The following is a 24,252-nucleotide window of genomic DNA, read 5'->3' as shown; positions in this document are numbered from 1 at the left end:
TTAACTGGGACTTAATTATATGATATTAAGCATGGGTTCTTGCATATAATCTCACTAAAGTCGTCGCCTGCCAGGGAAGCGAATTAAAACGCTGTCACGTGACGTTACTTTTAATTCCATTTTATACCCCCACATTTGTATGGGGGGGATTTTGTGCTCTCTAAACTCTTTTTCCGAGAACCAACCAAATGCACATCGGAGTCAATTTATACTCTCTTTAGTCAACATAATAAGTACACAAAATATGCTTTGCTGGGCTACAAGCAGACTTCAACTAAATTATACATACTTAATAAAAATCCACATTCTACATATGTCTGATATTCGTCTTTTATTTATTTACTTTTGAGAGGAAACTGCCATGTTAAATAATTTTTTTAGCTTATGAATTTTTATCTTTATTCATATTTGAATAATTCACTAGAAAAATGTATTTGAAAGAATATCATTATGAAAATTATTCACCACCAAAAATGTATATGTACTGTACATATGTATCTATATATATAGATTGATAGATATCTATAGATATATGGATATATATAAATAGATATAAATACATGAATAAATATATATACAGTATATATATATGTATGTATATATATATATACACATATATATATGTATGTATGTATGTATATATATATATATATATACCTATTTATATACATATACGTATATATGTATGTGTATGCATTTATGTATATATATATATATATATACGTATATATGTATGTGTATGCGTATATGTATGTATGTATGTATATATATATATATGTATGTATGTATGCGCGTGTGTGTGTATATACTGTGTATATATATATATATGTATGCGTGTGTGTGTGTATATATATATATATATGTGTATGTATATATATATGTATGTATAATATATATATGTATGTATATATGTATGTGCGTGTGTGTATATACTGTGTGTATATATATATGTATGTATGTGCGTGTGTGTGTGTGTATATATATATATGTATATATATACCTATTTATATACATATATAAATATTTTTTAGGTATTTAGAGATATGTATGTGTATGCTTGTTTGTGTGTGTGTGTAAATATATACACGTGTGTATATATGTGTATATATATATATATACGTATATATGTATATATATATATATATATGTGTGTGTATATATATATATATATATATATATGTATATATATGTGTGTGTGTATATATATATATATGTGTGTGTGTATATACTGTATATGCATGCGTATATATATATGTGTGTGTACGTGTATGTATACATATGTATGTGTGTGTGTGCGTGTATATAGATATATACAAATATATATATATATACCTATTTATATACATATATAAATATTTTTTAGGCATTTAGAGATATGTATGTGTATGCTTGTTTGTGTGTGTGTGTAAATATATATAATACATGTGTATATATATACGTATATATGTAAGTATGTGTATGCATATATATATATATGTATGTATATATATGCATGCATATATATATGTATGTATGTGCGTGTGTGTGTATGTATATATATATATATATATATATTTTTTTTTTTAGGTATTTAGAGATGTGTATGCTTGTTTGTGTGTGTGTGTAAATACGTATATATACGTGTGTATATATATATATATATATATATATATATATATATATATATATATATATATATATATATACGTATATATATATACGCATGCGTATATATATACACGCATGCGTATATATATACACGTTAGGTCAGGAAAAAACACAGAGGCTATTTCATCCCTACAAGCCTGTTTCGCAGGTTTCCCTGCTCTTTAGGGGAGTTAACGTATATTTCGATCCACCCCGGTATTGAGCACTGTATAACGGATAAACCACAGTAACCTCGACTATATGTATATATATATATATATATATATATATATCTAAAGATGTTATACACCGAGAGCTAGCTAGCTTAGCTTTTTGGTAAACTAGCTTGAAACAGATTAAATAAGTGCTAAGTAATGTGTAGATGGAAGCATGTTACAGCAGAAGTTAAGTGTTAACAGGAAAATAACACGTGGTTGAATAAAGTTATTCTATGCATATATAAATCATTTGATTAATAACAAAAAATATTGCATTAACCATTTATAAACGGAGTATAATCACACAATTTATGTTAACTGTAAATGCTCTTTTACCTTAACCGTGGATGGTTACCTGAAAGGGGCCATGGGTTGTTGTTATACAGTGATCAGGTCCAAGAAGTTTTTTTTCTAATCTTGCCACATGGGCAAATAATATTGTTGATCTACATGCCCGTATCTGCTGTACAGATCATTTCACAAACGATAAATGTGGGATACTTCATTATTTACATTATTTGTGTATAACGTTATTAAATGTTTGGATATATTTAGTGTTCGCCGCAACCAGACCAGGTCCGGAGGAATAGAAAGAAGAAAAGAGAAGACAAAGAAGACAGAGAGAGACAACAACAACAGAACTACATTGGAAGATACAATATATCCAAATATGTATTCATAAGAAAAAATAGTAAAGTAAACTGTAATATTATTACTATTACACTATTCGAACAGTAAAAACAATATTGATAACGAATCAAATGAAACATTTTAAAAAATTCTCCTTTATGACTTTCTGACTATAAAATTGCACTGGTGTGCAAATATTGTGCAGGTTTTTTTAAGTTAATTTTAAATAATGCAAAGGAGTAAATACCTGTGATCAATCATGATTAATGCAAAAGTGTCATTAATTTGATTGAAAATTTAATACATTTGACAGCACTAATGAATCATTATACATAATAAATGAATAGCACAACACCGCTAATTGTCAGGTTCAAACACTGATGACATCTATTAAACAAGACAAGAATTGCGTAGACGGTACAGTGTCGTCCCACGCCCTGACGAAAGATTGTGTGCCTCCTCTTTTATTTGGACTTTCCCTGATTACATGGCAAAAGCTGTTTCTAAGGGAGGGGGGTCGTAAACAGCCTTTGTTACAAAACAGTTCAAAGAAAAGGTGCCAGGAGGCAGGTCAGGCCCTGCCTCCTCTCCGCTTTGTAGATCTCGGGTAAAGACAAAATCTTCCTGTGGATGACAATACATCAAAGAAACCGACGCCTTCATGTCGCTTCCCATCGTACACAGTGGAGTTTTACAAGCCTTCTGCTTGGTAGGATCAAAGACAGCTTTTGTCCTCTCGCAGGGCGAACTGAAGTCAATGCAACACAGAGTTTTGTGATAACTTGGATACAATTATTCTGACACTAATAGTTTAAATGTTCACCATTCATTGAACGTGTCCATCTATTGAAACTATCAAATAAAATGTCATTTACAATGAGGGGGCTGGATCATTTTGAGTTGAACCATATGTCAACACAGCAGTTCCCTGACAGTTTAAGGTCAAATGTTTGATGCAGATCTTGTATGACATCATTACAATTTGTCTTTCAGATATATTCTGATCTTTGTGTTGCTCTTGTTTCACTCGGCAGCGGTATCATGACGCCGGGCCTCAACGCAATTCTCGGCCCGACCGGCAGCGGCAAATCATCGTGAGTGCATCCCACCGAAGACTTTATGCCAATATCCTGTTTTGTATATTTTTATGATGTTTATTTTCGACCATACAAACTTTATATATTTTTCTTTATTTATGTTTATCAAAGTTTCTTGGATATTCTCGCCGCGAGGAAGGATCCTTCTGGTCTCTCGGGGGAAGTTTTAATCGACGGCGCGCCACAACCACCAAACTTCAAGTGCCTCTCGGGATACGTAGTCCAGGTACCATTTATATCTCACGCTACATTAGTGAGGATGATCATTTTACTGAATTAGCAGTATATTTTTTGTGTAGTATTTTCAAATACAGTTGGAAAATCTCCGAATGTTGTGACTTCTTGTTTCCACGCTGTCTGGCAAAGTTGTGCCATTCTTTTCATATTGGACGTCGTATTGTTCTTCATTTAGATAGCAAACTAGTTGAGATTGAATCAACAGCGCCTCTGCACTCCTTTTTGCTTCAAGACACAAACACGGATATTCGTAGATTTTTACGGCTTTCAATTGGAAATAATGTTTTTATTTTACAGCACCTTTTAATAGAAAGTGGTTTGATGGCGCTATCTGCATGGGTTTTATGGGTGTGTCTATTGTTCACAGGGATATACTAAAGGCTGCAACGATTAATTGAATAAATTGTTTAATTCCATGAGGGAAAAGCTTCGTTTTTTATTTTGTTTCTTTGATTAATCGTTAAATTAGTGTAATTTATCAAATCCGGACCGCATGGAGTGGCCGGAACTTTGATTAAGCAGACATAGTTTCCGCACGACCGCTGTAATTGAGCGCACATGAGAGCGGTGGTGTGTGGGTGCTGTGATCTGTGTTTGTTTTTTTATCAATACACACGTAATAAGTGCAATTTGAATGTTGATTATGTACAGTACAGGCCAAAAGTTTGGACACACCTTCTCATTCAATGCCTTTTCTTTATTTTCATGACTATTTACTTTGTATATTGTCACATCAAAACTATGAATGAACACATTTGGAGTTATGTACTTAACAAAAAAAGGTGAAATCCCTGAAAACATGTTTTATATTCTAGTTTCTTCAAAATAGCCACCCTTTGCTCTGATTACCGCTTTTCACAATTTTGGCATTCTCTCAACGAGCTTCAAGAGGTAGTCACCTGAAATGGTTTTCACTCCACAGGTGTGCTTGAAGGTCATGGAGAGAATGCCAAGAGTGTGCAAAGCAGTAATCAGAGCAAAGGGTGGCTATTTGAAGAAACTAGAATGTAAAACATGTTTTCAGTTATTTCACCTTTTTTTGTTTAAGTACATAACTCCACATGTGTTCATTCATAGTTTTGATGTGACAATCTACAATGTAAATAGTCATGAAAATGTGTCCAAACTTTTGGCCTGTACTGTACTTTTATCGGGGAAAAAACATTTCAACATTTTTCTTTAAAATACGCTCTGAGGCTATAAAGTGTGTTTCATCCCCTTACTCGATTAATGGAACAAACTAATCGATAGATTATTCAAGTACTAAAATAATCGATAGCTAAAGCCTTAAATCTACTGTAATCAATAATAATTTTTCACAATATTGACATCATTTTTCATCAAGTGATTCCTATCCCTATTTGCTGGTATTGCAAACATGATCATGCGTAGTATGACAATCATGCCCTCTTCCAGGAGGACGTTGTCATGGGCACGCTAACGGTGAGGGAGAATCTTCGTTTCTCTGCAGCCCTGCGTTTGCCCAACTATGTGTCGGAGCGCGAAAAAGAGGCCCGTGTCAATCACCTCATCACAGAACTGAGCCTTGCCAAGGTGGCCGACTGCAAGGTGACCCAATAAAACCCCGTATCACAACTGTCGGACTGTTGTATTTGACTGGTCCGTCTTGGCAGGTGGGCACTCAGATGACTCGTGGAATCTCAGGAGGCGAGAGGAAGAGGACCAACATCGGAATGGAACTCATCATCGATCCTCCCGTTCTGTTCCTGGACGAGCCCACCACAGGACTGGACGCCAGCACGGCTAACTCGGTCCTGCTGTTGCTCCGAAGGTAAGACACTCCGTTTGTACCGTGCAAAAGTCTAAAAATTTGTCAAAACATGCACCCCGACTTTGTTGCCTGTGTGTTTGACAAATACATCACATGCTGCCACTGCTATTAAACCTTGTAAGTCCCAACTACTTGAACATTTGCTCTACAAAACACCCACTGTCCCTTTAAGACAGATGTTGATTGATTGATTGAGACTTTTATTAGTAGGTTGCACAGTGAAGTACATATTCCGTACAATTGACCACTAAATGGTAACACCCCAATAAGTTTTTCAACTTGTTTAAGTCGGGGTCCACTTAAATTGATTCATGATACAGATATATACTATCATATATACTATCATCATAATACAGTCATCACACAAGATAATCACATTGAATTATTTACATTATTTACAATCAAGGGTGTGGAGGGGGGGGGGGATATGGACATCAAGTAGTGGACATATAGAGAGAGAAAGAGAGCGAGAGAGAGAGAGATCAGAAGGCATAAGAAAAAGTATCTGCATTTGATTGTTTACATTTGATTATTAGCAATCCGGGGAAGGTGTTAGTTTAGGGTTGTAGCTGCCTGGAGGTGAACTTTTATTGCGGTTTTGAAGGAGGATAGAGATGCCCTTTCTTTTACACCTGTTGGGAGCGCATTCCACATTGATGTGGCATAGAAAGAGAATGAGTTAAGACCTTTGTTAGTTCGGAATCTGGGTTTGTGGTTATGGTGGTCATTTACGTTAAGGAAGTAGTTTGACATGTACTTCGGTATCAGGGAGGTGTAGTGGATTTTATAGACCAGGCTCAGTGCAAGTTGTTTAACTCTGTCCTCCACCTTGAGCCAGCCCACTTTAGAGAAGTGGGTAGGAGTGAGGTGGGATCTGGGGTGGAGGTCTAGAAGTAACCTGACTAGCTTGTTCTGAGATGTTTGGAGTTTAGATTTGAGGGTTTTGGAGGTGCTAGGGTACCAGGAGGTGCATGCGTAATCGAAAAAGGGTTGAACGAGAGTTCCCGCCAGAATCCTCAAGGTGCTTTTGTTGACCAGAGAGGAGATTCTGTAGAGAAATCTCGCTCGTTGGTTAACCTTTCTGATTACCTTGGTTGCCATTTTATCACAGGAAAGGTTAGCCTCTAGAATGGAACCTAGGTAGGTGACCTCATCTTTCCTGGTGATAACAATGTCACCCACAATGTCAGGTTCAAACACTGATGACATCTATTAAGCAAGACAAGAGGCAAAGAATTAAACAGAGACAGAATTCAATTTGGACTTAATATTGAGGAGAGTCGTCTGTACACTGTATCCCCTGTACAGTATCTCAGCACGCTCTGCCAAAAGATTGCATGCCTCCTTCTTTTATTTTGGACCCTCCCCGACCACATGGCCACCACTGTTTCCAAAGGACAAAGGTCGCAAAAAGTTCACAGAAAAGGTCAGTTCAAAAAGAGTTTGTAAAATAGTTCAAAAAGAGGTCCATAATATAGTTCAAAAAGACGTTGACAGTTGAAAAAGTGGTCGCCTGGAGGGGACTCCGGTCCTGTCTCCTCACTTCCACAGTCCTTGGGAAAGACAATATCTTTCTGTTTGATTCTAATACATGAAAGACACAGGAACACCTTCATCTTGCTTCCCCCCTACACAGTGGAGTTTTACGAGCCTTACTCTTGGTAGGTTTCAAAGACAGCTTTTGTCTTCTCGTCAGACACTCAATGTATCACAAAGTTTTTGTGATAACTTACAAACAATTATTCTAACAGGACTGGGCAAAATGCGGGCCACATGCGGCCCATTAAGATTTTCAATCCGGCCCGCCGGACGTTTCACAATTTTTTTTAGACCTTTAACATCAAAACTTTAGCCGCCATTATGATGTGCAGTGCTGTTTTTAAATGACCCGAAGTCTTGAACTATAAAAAGTATTTTAATGGTTGAAATCTGCACTTTTGATAGATAGATAGATGAATAGATAGGTCTTTATTGTCATTGCACAAGTACAACGAAACTTTGTTTTCAGCAAAAACCCGTTCAAGATTAGACAAACAAACAGTGTACAGGGTTACAGAATAGGAACGCTGATGGGTCGCCACGAGGCGCCCCGTAAAAGATGGGAAAAAGGTAAAACGCTGGGGAAGGATGAGTAAAAAGATACAATCTAGACTGGGCTCCTAAGGGGGACCAGTCTGGAGTGGGAAAAAAACTCCATAGCAAAGCACATTACAACGTACATCTCGAGATATCTAGCAACAGAGGGGAGGGAGTGCGAGGTCATGATGGTAGGCCGCAGCTCTCAGGCGCTGACCATCCTTTCATCACCCCTATGGGATTTGCATGTTTTGAGTGTCATAGGAGTTATTATGGTAATCTACGTCACAGCAGCTCAGACAAGGAACAAAGCAGAGTGGGCGGGGTTTGTTTTCAGAGCAGCCAGCCCCAAACGCGTTTGTCAGGAACAGATGCGGAAGCAAATTTCTGCATAAAAGTGACAATATACCATATTGTAGGTGTTTATTAGCCTTTGCATTCATATTTTGCTGTTTGTTACATTTTTGTTGTGTTTTGCTTGATTGTAAAAGATGTCTATGGAGGACCTGAGAAGTAAAAGAGGAGTGACGTTCATATGTTGTTAATATTCAGTGTTTTATTGTTCATAGTTAATATTGTAAACCCCACGTAAAAGAGGTGTGACGTTCATATGTTGTTAATATTCAGTGTTTTATTGTTCATAGTTAATATTGTAAACCCCACATAAAAGAGGAGCGACGTTCATATGTTGTTAATATTCAGTGTTTTATTGTTTATAGTTAATATTGTAAATCTCACTTTCTTTATTTTAATGTACATGTAAAAAACTGTACAATTCCATTCCGTTTTTTTGCGGTGGTCTGTCATAACTTTTTTACAACTCTCATCGGACATTGTGACTTTTGGTATTAGTGTTCCTGGAAAAAAGGGACCGTATGCCATTGTATTTATATATGGACTCCCCAAATCTCGTTCCAGGATGGCCAACCATGGGAGAACCATCATCATGTCCATCCACCAGCCTCGCTACTCCATCTACCGGCTCTTTGACTCGCTCACCTTGCTGGTCGCTGGCAAGATGGTGTACCACGGACCAGCGCAGAGCGCTTTGGATTACTTCGCCAACATCGGTGAGGCAGTCTACTCAAAATCAATACATTTACATTCCTACAGGCTTTAGAGCTCGGAACGCTGAGACAGTGTTGCAAAAGCCATCAACATTGATACTGCTGAGTCGTGTATAAAGAGAGTATGGCCAACTGGGTTCCAAGGTTGGTAGCCAACATGGCGCCCTGGAGTCGCGTGACAAGCTTTTGACTAATCAGAGAAAGTATGGCCAGAGGATTTTCCAAATGATTGATCAAAAACACCTCACGTGACTACAGGGCGCCATGTTGTCTACCAACTTTGGAAACCCATTTGGACATACTTTCTGTATACATAGCTGTGTGATATGTATTCAACTATCCCCCCAGAGGCGGTGAGCAGTATAGGAAGAACTAGACACGTCATTCATTACTTACCTGTTAAAATACCGTAGACGTATTATAAAACAGTGGAACTTTGATGTAAGAACTTAATTGAGTCTTGAACAGGGTTTGTAAATGGAAAAGTTTGTATAGTGAAACACATTTCTCCATAAAAAGACAGTAAATATGAATAATGGGCCTTGACAAAAGTCCATATTTTAGTGAAGTTTTGTACACTTTGAGCACAATATAAAGTGCTTTACAGTACGGTATATCAAACAAACATAACAAGGAGGGGATCATCTACTTTCTATTTATTAACAAAGCCAAAACAACAACAAGCGACTGTCCTCTGTATGTGCACACACACAGAAGTCCCTCACAAACGATCAGAAATCACAAAAATCTTTAGCTTAAACAACCAAGTTGCTTCAATAATAAATAATAATAATACGTGTAATAATAATAGTAATAACAATAAATAAAAAATGGCAAATCTCCTTACATTTACATTGGCAAAGGCGGAACTGATGAAAAAGGAGCAGACAGAAGGAGAGAAGGAAGGGGGAGGGGCCATATTTGCACCTTGGAAGAGGCGCCGCTGAACGAGAGGTAGTGTCTTCCCCTCTGCTGGGAAATAAATCTGCTTTGGCATCTTTTTCCAGAAAAGTCCGGTCAAAACATTTTGTAGACAGGTTGGCACGACTTCATATTGAACTTTGGCCAGAATAGAAGAGAAATGAAATGAGCGTACATTCTTGACAGACATGAAATATAGTTCAAAGGTCAGAAATTCCACAACATAGGCCGCTAAACAATTAGCTGCGGGCAGCAAATGGCCGCACTTTGGACACCCCTGCCATACATGAAAAAACACAGGAACACCATCTTGCTCCCCCCCCCCCCCCCCGTCACACACACACACACACACAGTGTAGTTTTACGAGTCTTACTCTTGGTAGATTTCAAAGACAGTCTTTTGTCTTCTTGTCAGGAACACAATGTAATACAAAGTTTTTGTGATAATTATTCTAACAGTAATCAGATTTTTACGTGAGCCTGCTCACTAACCAATGAGTATAATTAGAAAACGACAGAGTCAAATGACAATCAAAACAGTACATTCATAGCTTGTGCTCTTTTTTTACGCTTAATAGTAATGCACAGGAACATAAATTTAAGCAGAGCGAATATAATATTCCCCTTTTTTCTTTCAGGATATTCCTGTGAAGCACACAACAACCCGGCTGACTTCTTCCTGGATGTGATCAATGGAGACTTCACCGTCACCAGCATGTCCAAAGTCGACATTTCTGAGGGTACAGTAGGTAAGGGATTCATATGGTGGATTTCGCATGAGAGGATCATTTTGCAATGCAGTCTGCTGAAAATGCCGCAAAGCACCACTCTACATAGCAACTGACGCTGTAGTCAAAATTGGAATTGCCACACAACACATTTTAAGACGTTTACTACTGGATAAAGCACGCCCCAAATTTTTCACGTTTCATGTGTCAGGCGAATCACACCGAATGTGGCCAAACGAATCCCCCTTCCTCATGTATGTTCGTGTTGGTGTCATCCTTTCAAATCAATCATAAGTCTAAAAGCACCAAGCTGCCATCGCTAGTGTTTTTTTTTTAACACGGCATTGACGTGCACTTGTCCAGATATGGACTTTGAGGAGCTGAGCAGCACCAGGCTGAGCATGGAGGAGCGCCTGGTGGAGGAGTACAAGAACAGCAGCTGCTGCAGCGACACGCGCACCCAGCTGGAGCGCATCCTGCAGGACAAGCGCTGCTCCACGCGGCCCAAGTCCCGCACCGTCACCTACAACAGCTCCTTTGGCCACCAGCTACAATGGGTGCTGCACAGAACGTTCCAGAACCTTATGTTGAACCCACAAACGTCCGTGGCCCAGGTAGGAACCTCCAATTTCCAACTAAACATACACATTTTTGTCAACAAAAAACAGCCTGCATAAAACTCAACGTACCGAAGATGTTAGCCTTTTAGTAAAAAGTACCGACCTAGCAAATGTTCCTTGGACAAGACTAACGTAGGACGGAAAAATTCAGAGTCAAAACAACAAACCTAATGTACATCATGGTTCAAATAGTGCGTCTTCACCTCATCAGAGATTTTTGTTGTTGTTTTTCATAAACATATTGTGCAACACTTTTAATAATAATAATAATAATAGATTTTATTTGTAAAAAGCACTTTACATTGAGCAAACAACCTCAAAGTGCTACAGTGTATTAAAAAAAATAAAAAGATAATAAAAATAAATACAAATAAAAACTAAAACAGCCTAATAGCTAGAACTAGTATGCATATACTGTATCTAAAAGAAGGGTTTTTAAGCCTTTTGTAAAAGCATCGACAGTCTGTGGTGCCCTCAGATAATACAAATAATAACAGAAGAAATTAACAAATTAAAAAGATGGTTTGACAAAAACAGACTATCGTTGAATCTTAGTAAAACTAAGATAATGCTATTTGGTAACAGTAGAAGAGAAAGTCAAATACAAATAGACGGAATAGAAATTGAAAGAGTAAATGAAATCAAATTTCTAGGTATAATGATTGATGATAAATTGAACTGGAAATCTCACGTAAAAAATATACAACATAAAGTTGCAAGAAACACGTCAATAATGAATAAAGCAAAACATGTTCTAGACCAAAAATCCCTTCATATTCTCTACTGCTCACTAGTGTTACATATCTGAGCTACTGTGTAGAAATATGAGGAAATAATTACAAAAGTTCACTTCATTCATTAACTGTGATACAAAAAAGATCAGTTAGAATTAGAGATGTCCGATAATATCGGCCTGCCGATATTATCGGCCGATATATGCGTTAAAATGTAATATCGGAAATTATCGGTATCTGTTTTTTTATTATCGGTATCGGGTTTTTTTTTGTTTTTTTTAAATTAAATCAACATAGAAAACACAAGATACACTTACAATTAGTGCACCAACCCAAAAAACCTCCCTCCCCCATTTACACTCATTCACACAAAAGGGTTGTTTCTTTCTGTTATTAATATTCTGGTTCCTACATTATATATCAATATATATCAATACAGTCTGCAAGGGATACAGTCCGTAAGCACACATGATTGTGCGTGCTGCTGCTCCACTAATAGTACTAACCTTTAACAGTTAATTTTACTCATTTTCATTCATTACTAGTTTCTATGTAACTGTTTTTATATTGTTTTACTTTCTTTTTTATTCAAGAAAATGTTTTTAATTTATTTATCTTATTTTACTAATTTTTTTAAAAAGTACCTTATCTTCACCATACCTGGTTGTCCAAATTAGGCATAATAATGTGTTAATTCCACGACTGCATATATCGGTTGATATCGGTATCGGTTGATAACGGTATCGGTAATTAAAGAGTTGGACAATATCGGAATATCGGATATCGGCAAAAAGCCATTATCGGACATCCCTAGTTAGAATAATACATAATGTTGGATATAGAGAACCTACAAATCCTTTATTTATTGAATCAAAAATACTGAAATTCCACGACATAGTGAATTTGCAAACAGCTAAAATTATGCACAAAGCAAACTATAACCTGCTACCCAAGAATATACAACAATTCTTCTCAAAAAAAGAGGAGCAATATAATCTTAGAGAAAAACGTAATTTAAAACATTTGTTTGCACGTACAACACTTAAGACCTTCAGTATATCAGTATGTGGAATTAAATTATGGAATGGATTAAGCAAAGCAATCAAACAATGTACTAATATGATCCACTTCAAGAAACTCTTCAAACTTAAAGTGTTTACAAAGTACAAAGAAGAAGAACCATGACAAACATTCTCAATTTATTTCATCCATCCATTCATTCATTCTTAAAGTAATCTTACTTATCTCATCATATGAAATATGACTTACTTCACCAATTATTATTATTAAATTCTTACTATTATTTATTTTTATTGTGAATACTTATGGAGTTTATTGTGAAAAAATTGTGAACAGGAAGTGAACAAAAAGTTTTGCAACTGTTATGTAAAGAAAAGGGGTAGGATTAAATAAGCTCTGCTTCTTCCTACTCCTTTTCGAACATGTTGAAAAGAGGAACTGGAAATTGTGATGTATCATGTTGTATGCTTGCATGTTCCAAATAAACTCAAACTCAAACTCAGGTGGTCAGGGAGAGCGTTCCACAGACTGGGAGCGGCGGTGTCGTGTGGAGGATTTGGGGTTGAGCAGTTCTTTGAGATAGAGGGGTGCATTTCCTTGAGCGACATGAAGGTGTCTGTTTCTTTGATCTATCGTGATCCACGGGAAGATCTTGTCTTGACCCGAGATCTACAAAGAGGAGAGGAAGCAGGACCTGAGGCAAGCTCCAGGCTTCTTTTCTTTGAACTGTTTTGTGGACCAAAGGCGACGGCTGTTTACGACCCCCTCTCCCTTTTAGAAACAGCTTTTGCCATGTGATCAGGGAAAGTCCGCATAAACGAGGGGGCGTGCAATCCTTTCGTCAGAGCGTGGGACGACACTGTGCAAGAGTACAGGTGTACGCATACTTGCCAACCATTTTTCCGGGAGACTCCCGAATTCCAGTACCCCTCCCGAAAATCTTCCCGGGGCAACCAAACGATATTAAGGGCGTGCCGTGATGGCACTGCCATTAGCGTCCTCTACACCTGTCGTGGCGTCCGCTTTTTCACCATACAACCAGTCACATGTTGTATGCGGCTTCTGCAGACACACGTAAGCGACTGCAAGGCACACTTGATCAACAGCCATACAGGTCACACTGAGGGTGGCCGTATAAACAACTTTAACACTGTTACAAATATGCGCCACACTGTGAACCCACACCAAACAAGAATGACAAACACATTTCGGGAGAACATCCGCACCGTAGCGCAACATAAACACATCAAATCAAATCAATTTTATTTATAAAGCACATTTCAAATTGACCACAGGAGTAGCCAAAGTGCTGTACAATGGGCAGGTTAAAAGATAATACGAGAACCGAGCAAACACAACACAACACAGAGCACGATAAAAAATAAATAACTAAAATAAATAGAACATAAAAACATAAAAACAGGTTCATAGCAGGATGGATGTCACTCAGTGTTAAAAGCCATGGAAAAAAGGTATGTTTTTAAGAGAGATTTAAAAAGAGGAAGAGAGGAGGCCTGTCTAACACTCAGAGGTAGGTCGTTCCAGAGCTTGGGAGCAGTAGAACAAATACCCAGAATCCCTTGCAGCCCTAACTCTTCCGGGCTACAATATACACCCCCGCTACCACCAAACCCCGCCCCCACACCTCAACCCCCCCCAATCTCCCGAATTCGGAGGTCTCAAGGTTGGCAAGTATGGGTGTACGCGCTCTCCTCATTGAGCTAAATTGAATCCTGTCTCTGTTTAATTCCTTGCTTCTTGTCTTGTTTAATAGATGTCATCGGTGTTTGAACCTGACAGTTACCAATTGTTCATTTTACTCCTGTTTGTTTTGCATTGGGTCGAGGGGGAGGAGTCGCAGCCCCGCTTTTACCGTGTACCTCTTGCTTGGTGTACTTGCTTGCCCCGAGATCAACTATTTGCTCGCCGAACAGAATTGCTATTGCGACATCCGATGGACACTTTTAGAACAGCAGTTTCTTTCCTTTAAAAATGCAGCTCAATTTTCCACTGAGCCAACTCATCTCGCGGGCCGGATTGAACCGCGGGCCGCGTGTTTGACATCCCTGCCTTAGAGGGAACGTTGGTCAGAACCCTCATCATCGTCATGACCTGGAGGCACAGACGGCTTTTGGGAGGGCTCAACCTGCTCAAAGCCTTGAGAAGTCTCCTCACTTTAAGAATTATTAACAGCCAATTGGACCCAGATAAATCCCAATAATCCCCAAAGCGAGGATCTGGACGGCGTGGGCGCCATAATCGGCTTTAATGACTGTCGTGACCCCGACTCTTGCCTCCTTCGGGCCAGGGTCTGAACTGATATCATATCTGGGGCCCGAATCCCCCCCCACGCCCATGATGGCCACGGTGGTGCGGGGCTGGTCACATGACGGTGTCACCACCCATCACTCCTGTGCTTTCGCTTGAGCGGGCCGGGTTCAACCTTATTAGCTTATCCGCTCACCCTGGGAACCGCTTAGTTCTGTCATAATGTGTCAATTGTTGGGATTAAAACATGTCCTTATTCACTTTTCTCACTCTGTGCTGTCAAGCCCCCACAAACCCCCTCGCTGCCGGCTTTCTCCGATGGGGGCTGGTGGGGGGGAGAGTGTCCGCTTGACCCCTGACCCCTTAATGCTCTGACTCTTTGTACAAAGTTGCTATCGGATACATGTAAACCTCCTGCTACACCAAAAGCTACACTGCAAAAACTGCAATCTAAGTAAGATGAAATATCTCAAATAAGGGTGATATTTGCTTATTTTCTGTCTGATAAGATAATTCTTCTCACTAAGCAGATTTTATGTTAGAGTGTTTTACTTGTTTTAAGTGTTTTGCTCCTAAATGATGTCAGTAAGATATTACAGCTTGTTGCTGAGATTTGATGAGCTATATTGAGTAAAACATGCTTGAAACTAGAATATCAACTGTTGTGTCATCAACACTCACAAGTAGAAAACTACTTTTTTAAAGTCATCATTTCTTATTTCAAGCATGAAAAAAGAAAATCATGACTTTGACACAATTGTGTCTCGTACACCTTCCGCCCGAATGCAGCTGAGATAGGCTCCAGCGACCCCGAAAGGGACAAGCGGTAGAAAATGGATGGATGGATGGATGGATTAGAACAGATGACAGCCAAATGGACTTTGCTGTTTTATTTTCAATGAAACAATAGAAAATACGTACTCGTATAGTAGTACAGTTGTTATTAGTGAGAATATACTTATTTTAAGCAGGGATGTCCGATAATGGCTTTTTGCCGATATTCCGATATTGTCCAACTCTTTAATTGCCGATACCGATATCAACCGATACCGATATCAACCGATATATGCAGTCGTGGAATTAACACATTATTATGCCTAATTTGGACAACCAGGTATGGTGAAGATAAGGTACTTTTTTTTTTAAATTAGTAAAATAAGATAAATAAATTACAAACATTTTCTTCAATAAAAAAGAAAGTACAACAATATAAAAACAGTTACATAGAAATTAGTAATGAATGAAAATTAGTCAAATGAAGTGTTAAAGGTTAGTACTATTAGTGGACCAGCAGCACGCACAATCATGTGTGCTTACGGACTGTATCCCTTGCAGACTGTATTGATATATATTGATATATAATGTAGGAAGCAGAATATTAATAACAGAAAGAAACAACCCTTTTGTGTGAATGAGTGTAAATGGGGGAGGGAGGTTTTTTGGGTTGGTGCACTAATTGTAAGTGTATCTTGTGTTTTTTATGTTGATTTAATTTAAAAAAAAACAAAAAACTATACCGATAATAAAAAAAACGATACCGATCATTTCCGATATTACATTTTAACGCATATATCGGCCGATAATATCGGCAGGCCGATATTATCGGACATCTCTAATTTTAAGGTATTTTTGGGTTCATTGAGGTTAGCTAATTAATAAACTTGTTTTTTAAAGTCTTGACAAGCCAAATTGTCTTGTTCTATTGGCAGATAATTATGCTTAGTTCAAATAAAATACCCCTAATTTTTGTGTTTGTTTTTTTCTAGTTTTTGAACACTGACTTTTTGCAGTGTATGATTGGTCTTGGTTCTACTTTGTGCAGGTGGGGGTCCACATTTTCCTGGCTCTCATTGTGGGGGCCATTTTCTTCAGGGTCAAAGACGATCAGAGTGGCATCCAGAACAGGTAGGAGGAAGATTCCTTCAAGAAAAGTAACATGCATTTACGTAAACAATTGATTATTCTAAGGACCAGAGCATTAAAACTATTGACCGTATTTTTCGGACTATAAGTCGCAGTTTTTTTTCATAGTTTGGCCGGGGGTGCGACTTATACTCAGGAGCGACTTATGTGTGAAATTATTAACACATTACCGTAAAATATCAAATATTATTGATGTCATTGACGTAAGAGACTAGACGTATAAGATTTCATTGGATTTAGCGATTAGGAGTGACAGATTGTTTGGTAAACGTATAGCATGTTCTATATGTTATAGTTATTTGAATGACTCTTACCATAATATGTTACGTTAACATACCAGTTGGTTATTTATGCCTCATATAACGTACACTTATTCAGCCTGTTGTTCACTATTCTTTATTTACTTTAAATTGCCTTTCAAATGTCTATTCTTGGTGTTGGCTTTTATCAAATACATTTCCCCAAAAAAAGCGACTTATACTCCAGTGCGACTTATATATGTTTTTTTCCTTCTTTATTATGCATTTTCGGCCATTGCGACTTATACTCCGGAGCGACTTATACTCCGAAAAATACGGTAGTCTTCAACAAAGCTTATGTACACAATTCCGCAAATTCTGAAGACAATTCAGTCTTCTACGAACTTAAGTGGAACTGCTCTTTTTTTTTAAAATTATTTACCTCAAATTTACAATCACATGTTTTTCTTTTTTTTAATGCATTCTAACTCGTAAATAAACGTTAGCAAAAGTCGGCTAACAATTACTATTATTTCGGTTTATTTGTAATAGGGACAGATACAGAAACATACACTACCGTTCAAAAGTTTAGGGTCACATGTAAATGTCCTTATTTTTGAAGGAAAAGCACTGTACTTTTCAATGAAGATAACTTTAAAATAGTCTTAACTTGAAAGAAATACACTCTATACATTGCTAATGTGGTAAATGACTATTCTAGCTGCAAATGTCTGCTTTTTGGTGCAATATCTACATAGGTGTATAGAGGCCCATTTCCAGCAACTATCACTCCAGTGTTCTAATGGTACAATGTGTTTGCTCATTGGCTCAGAAGGCTAATTGATGATTAGAAAACCCTTGTGCAATCATGTTCACACATCTGAAAACACTTTAGCTCGTTACAGAAGCTACAAAAGTGACCTTCCTTTGAGCAGATTGAGTTTCTGGAGCATCACATTTGTGAGGTCAATTAAACGCTCAAAATGGCCAGAAAAAGAGAACTTTCATCTGAAACTCGACAGTCTATTCTTGTTCTTAGAAATGAAGGCTATTCCACAAAATTGTTTGGGTGATCCCAAACTTTTGAATGGTAGTGTAGATTTCTGAAACAGTTATCCAATGTATGCATCGTAGTGTTTGTAGCCAAAGCTAATTTACAACAATTGTCCCCAACAACAATGACAACAACACAGATCTAACATCATTAAAATAGGAAAATAAAAAGAATGAGGCAAAGAGGAGTCGATAATAATGATAATAGTAATAACACAGACAAAGTGTAGATAAGAACCAATTGATAAAAATGTGTAAAAACTAAACATGGGAACACGATTGTTGCTCAACTAGCCACAGTTGTGTTTGTTTTTTGAGAGTGACAAGTGCAGGTCTACTTTTCAAAGTGTCAGGTGGAGAGTTCCATAGTTGTGGTCTTTTTATTGAAAAAGGCAGTCTGGGCAAAAGATGTCCTACGGAATGGAACACAACAGTTGCCTTTTGACGTTGCTTGGGTGGTAGACCTGGTAGCACTTTGCAGTCTTGGAATTGCCTTGCAGAGCAATTGGGGAGCAGAGTTAGAGCTCCAATGGAGCCCATTGGAGTCGCTCTATTCCGCCTATAAAGTGCTCTAAAAAACCTCCAACGTTTTATGTACAGTACAGGCCAAAAGTTTGGACACACCTTCTCCTCATTCAATGCGTTTTCTTTGTTTTCATGACTATTTACATTGTCGATTGTCACATCACAACTATGAATGAACACATGTGGAGTTATGGACTTAACAAAAAAAAAGGTGAAATAACTGAAAACATGTTTAATATTCTAGTTTCTTCAAAATAGCCACCCTTTGCTCTGATTACCCGTTTGCACACTCTTGACATTCTCTCCATGAGCTTCAAGAGGTTCAAGATTGTTGGAAAACCATTTCAGGTGACTACCTCTTGAAGCTCATGGAGAGAATGCCAAGAGTGTGCAAAGCAGTAATCAGAGCAAAGGGTGGCTATTTTGAAGAAACTAGAATATAAAACATGTTTTCAGTTATTTCCCCCTTTTTTTTGTTAAGTACATAACTCCTCATGTGTTCATTCATAGTTTTGATGTGACAATGTACAATGTAAATAGTCATGAAAATAAAGAAAAGTCATTAAATGGGAAGGTGTGTCCAAACGTTTAGCCTGTACTGTACATTTTGTAAATATGTAAGTAATTTAGTAACAGGCACTTTCATTTTTCATTTTGCTTATTTTACGCATGCTGCAAATTTCATAGACGCATCACAACGTTTGCTATTTCCTTCAACAACAACAACAACAACAACAACACTAGTGTGCATTATGCATAAACATCATGCAGCAGTATTCCTAAGTGCTAAACAAGAAATACAAGCTACCAACACAATAAAACAATCACTTAATGTACAACGTCTGCTCTCACTGAGATGCCGACTGATAGGATGTTCTTGATTTCCCGTTTAGATGAAGAATTACCGGATTTTCCGCACTATAAGGCGCACCTAAAAACCTCCAATTTCCCCAAAAGCTGACAGTGCGCCTTATAATCCGGTGCGCCTTATATATGGACCAATATTGAGCCACAACAGGTCTCGCAACTACGGGATGCATAACGTAACCCCAGCCTCTACTGTAGCGTCTATTCTATGCGCCTTATAATGCGGTGCGCCTTATATATGAACAAAGTTTTAAAATAGGCCATTCATTGAAGGGTGCGCCTTATAATCCGGTGCGCCTTATAGTGCGGAAAATACGGTAATCATAATCCTCATGCGGGTTGACAACAAAAAAAAATGTGGGTGCAAAACGAGCATCTATCTGTGTCTTTCTCGCCATTTCCAGGTCTAAGTTGAATGTCAAAGTTAACCAACTTCTCGATTTATGGCAACAACCTTCAATTATCTGGGTGAAAGACATGATTTATCATCTGGAATCCAGTTGCCTCTTTGATTCAGAATCGAGTCTCGATTCAAAACGATTCTCTACTCAAAATTAATACTTTTTTAATGATTTTGGATGCCATAAAATAGATGAACAGCTCTGATAAATGTATATGTTACTTAAAAAACTGGTTTTGTTTAATAACAAACATTTAATAAAGTCCAATACAAATAAGGCAACAAGAGAAGTATCCAACACGTGTCTTTTCAAAAGTGAGCCAAAGGAGCAGCTGGCGATGTAATGCCTGGTTCACACCAACGGCGCTTGCCGCGCTTTAAAGCGGCGAGCAAAGCGCCGTCATTTTTGTCAATTTTTCCACGAATATTCCGATCTCTGAAGTAATGTTATGCTCTGATACGCTCTGATACGAATTAGTTGCCGCTTTGTTACCGTTCCTCACGCTTTGATCCCGCTTTGATACACTTTAAATCACGCTTTGATACGTTTTATTACGCTTTATTGAACTTTATTACGCTTTGATGCGATCCTGATGCTTTAAATCAGGCTCTGACACGATTATCAAGCTCTGTTGTGCATTGTTACAACAAAAATAAGAAAAAAATTTGAAAAACTCAGTATACTGTTTTCCACACATTTTTTATATTCATTTATTTTTTCAATTTCTCTTTTTTTCTCCGTTATATTATGTTTTATATCTTAATTTCTTTTATTTTTGTCATCTTAATAAATATCTATCTTCCATTTGTTATAATAGTTGAAAATAATAAAAGGCAATTATCCACACATTTTTTATATTCATTCATTTTTTCAATTTCTCTTTTTTTTCGTTATATTATGTTTTATAACTTAATTTATTTTATTTTTGTCATTTTAATAAATATCTATCTTCCATTTCTTATGCTAGTTGAAAATAATAAAAGGCAATTACCCACACATTTTTTATATTCATTTATTTTTTCCATTTCTCTTTTTTTCCCGTCATATTATGTTTTATATTAGGGATGTCCGATAATGGCTTTTTGCCGATATCCGATATTCCGATATTGTCCAACTCTTTAATTACCGATACCGATATCAACCGATACCGATATCAACCGATATATGCAGTCGTGGAATTAACACATTATTATGCCTAATTTGGACAACCAGGTATGGTGAAGATAAGGTACTTTTTAAAAAAATTAGTAAAATAAGATAAATAAATTAAAAACATTTTCTTGAATAAAAAAGAAAGTACAACAATATAAAAACAGTTTCATAGAAACTAGTAATGAATGAAAATGAGTAAAATTAACTGTTAAAGGTTAGTACTATTAGTGGAGCAGCAGCACGCACAATCATGTGTGCTTACGGACTGTATCCCTTGCAGACTGTATTGATATATATTGATATATAATGTAGGAACCAGAATATTAATAACAGAAAGAAACAACCCTTTTGTGTGAATGAGTGTAAATGGGGGAGGGAGGTTTTTTGGGTTGGTGCACTAATTGTAAGTGTATCTTGTGTTTTTATGTTGATTTAATAAAAAAATAAAAACGATACCGATAATAAAAAAAACGATACCGATAATTTCCGATATTACATTTTAACGCATATATCGGCCGATAATATCGGCAGGCCGATATTATCGGACATCTCTATTTTATATCTTCATTTCTTTTATTTTTTTCATCTTAATAAATATCTATCTTTCATTTCTTATGCTAGTTGAAAATAATAATGGGCAATTATCCACACATTTATTATATTCATTTATTTTTTCAATTTCTCTTTTTTTCCCGTTATATTATGTTTTATATCTTCATTTCTTTTATTTTTGTCATCTTAATAAATATCTATCTTTTATAAAACGTAACATATTCTCTTTATTATTAACATTTTCATACAGAAAAATGATAGACAGTAATGTCAAAGTGCAACATCAAACAGCAAACTCAAACAGAAGTACAGAAACAATGATCATCGTATTCCTACGCTTTTAGTCAAGTTTTGCTGAGCTTTGTCACGCTTTTTCACGCTTTCATACGCTCTCGGCGCTTTATTCCATTCTTGACAGAGCGCAGAATTTTTTTAAACCGTTTAAAAAATGTTGGCGAACTTGCCGCATGTCCCGCTTCACTACAAGCTTTCCCACGATCCATTAGGACCCTCACGCTTTAATCAGGCTTTGTTACGCTATAACTCCGCTTTGCATGCCGCTTTAAAGCGCCGTTGGTGTGAACCTAGCATAAGTGTGTTTTACTTTTTAAAAACGTTTATTATTGTAGCAAAATGGTTCTTAGAGTTAAAGATCTTTATGATTTCTGATCGTTTATGAGGGCACCAAAGGGTTGTTTGATATACAGTACTTGATATTGTGTTTAAAGTGTACAAACCTTCACTAAAATATGGATTTTTGTTGAGGCTGGAACCCATTATTCATATTGACTTTATTTCCTATGAAGAATTTCGCTTCACTATACAAACTTTTCGATTTACAAACCCTGTTCAAGGATCAATTAAGATCGACACCAGTGGGTCCCTTGCTGATGACCCGGGGTCAAACATCAGAGTAGAAATGAACCTCAGTGACAAACCACCCTATGATCTTCTTGCAGGATGGGGGCGCTCTTCTTCATCACCACCAACCAGTGTTTCAGCACGGTGTCGGCGGCCGAGCTCTTCATCACCGAGAGGAAACTGTTTGTGTACGTCAAAGCTGGGCAAATATTTTCACCCGGGGGGCCACATTGAGGGGAAAAATGTATCTGGGGGGGGCGGGGGGGGGGGCAATGTCAATCAATCAATGTTTATTTATATAGCCCTAAATCACAAGTGTCTCAAAGGGCTGCACAAGCCACAACGACACCCACATCAATGTGTAAGTGGAAATGATATATACACATTTAGCTGTAAAAATATATGTGTGTTTGGGTCCCTTTTTTTCAGGAAGACTAATACCAAAAGTCACAATGTCCGATGGAGTTCTAAAAAAAAGTTATGACAGACCACCTCAAAAAAACGCCCAAAACGTACATGAAAATAAAGAAAGTGGGGTTTACAATATTAACTATGAACAATAAAACACTGAATATTAACAACATATGAACGTCACTCCTCTTTTATGTGGGATTTACAATATTAACTATGAACAATAAAACACTGAATATTAACAACATATGAACGTCGCTCCTCTTTTACTTCTCAGACCAGCTCCTCCATAGTTGTCTCTCTTTTACAATCAAGCAAAACACAACAAAAATGTAACAAACAGCAAAATATGAATGCAAAGTGTAATAAACACCTACAATATGATATATTATCACTTCTATGCAGAGCTTTGTTGTAAAAATGTGCTTCCGCATCTGTTCCTGACACGTGTTTGGGGCTGGCTGCTCTGAAAACAAACCCCGCCCACTCTGCTTCCTGGTCTGAGCTGCTGTGACCTCGATTACCGTAATAAAGTTAAAGTTAAGTTAAAGTACCACTGATAGTCACACCCGAGCGTGGCCACCGCTGCTGCTCACTGCTCCCCTCACCTCCCAGGGGGTGGAACAAGGGGATGGGTCAAATGCAGAGGGTAATTTCACCACATCTAGTGTGTTTTTTTGTTTGATTGAGACTTTTATTAGTAGATTGCACAGTTCAGTACATATTCCGTACAATTGACCACTAAATGGTAACACCCCAATAAGTTTTTCCACTTGTTTAAGTCGGGGTCCACGTAACTCGTAAAACACTCAAAAGTGCAGATTTCAACCATTGAAATACGTTCTATAGTTGAAGACTTACTGTCATTTAAAAACAGCACTGCACATCATGATGGTGGCTACAGTTTTGATTAGAGATGTCGGTATCGTTTTTTTTATTATCGGTATCGGTTTTTTTAATGTATTTTTAAAAAAACATTTTTTTATTAAATCCACATAAAAAACACAAGATACACTTACAATTAGTGCACCAACCCAAAAAACCTCCCTCCCTCATTCACACTCATTCACACAAAAGGGTTGTTTCTTTCTGTTATTAATATTCTGCTTCCTACATTATATATCAATATATATCAATACAGTCTGCAAGGGATACAGTCCGTAAGCACACATGATTGTGCGTGCTGCTGCTCCACTAATAGTACTAACCTTTAACAGTTAATTTTACTCATTTT

General features: G+C 37.3%; 1 protein-coding gene across 2 annotated transcripts in view; it reads left to right on the top strand.

Moving 5' to 3' along the window:
• The window catches only part of abcg2d (ATP binding cassette subfamily G member 2 (JR blood group)), a 44,307-nt gene that overhangs the window by 8,755 nt on the left and 11,300 nt on the right, over positions 1-24,252 (top strand). For both annotated transcript variants that reach the window (XM_062033190.1, XM_062033192.1), the window contains exons 3-11: positions 3,509-3,568; positions 3,683-3,797; positions 5,225-5,377; positions 5,443-5,600; positions 8,595-8,746; positions 10,303-10,413; positions 10,756-11,006; positions 16,857-16,939; positions 22,706-22,795. In XM_062033190.1, coding sequence (XP_061889174.1) covers positions 3,509-3,568; positions 3,683-3,797; positions 5,225-5,377; positions 5,443-5,600; positions 8,595-8,746; positions 10,303-10,413; positions 10,756-11,006; positions 16,857-16,939; positions 22,706-22,795 — 1,173 coding nt within the window. The remainder of the gene's footprint in view (positions 1-3,508; positions 3,569-3,682; positions 3,798-5,224; positions 5,378-5,442; positions 5,601-8,594; positions 8,747-10,302; positions 10,414-10,755; positions 11,007-16,856; positions 16,940-22,705; positions 22,796-24,252) is intronic.

Source organism: Entelurus aequoreus, linkage group LG22 (genome assembly GCF_033978785.1).
Source record: "Entelurus aequoreus isolate RoL-2023_Sb linkage group LG22, RoL_Eaeq_v1.1, whole genome shotgun sequence".
Classification (NCBI taxonomy): Eukaryota; Metazoa; Chordata; class Actinopteri; order Syngnathiformes; family Syngnathidae; genus Entelurus; species Entelurus aequoreus.
The sequence above is the reverse complement of the archived record's forward strand: the minus strand, read 5'-3'. Positions and strand labels throughout refer to the sequence as shown.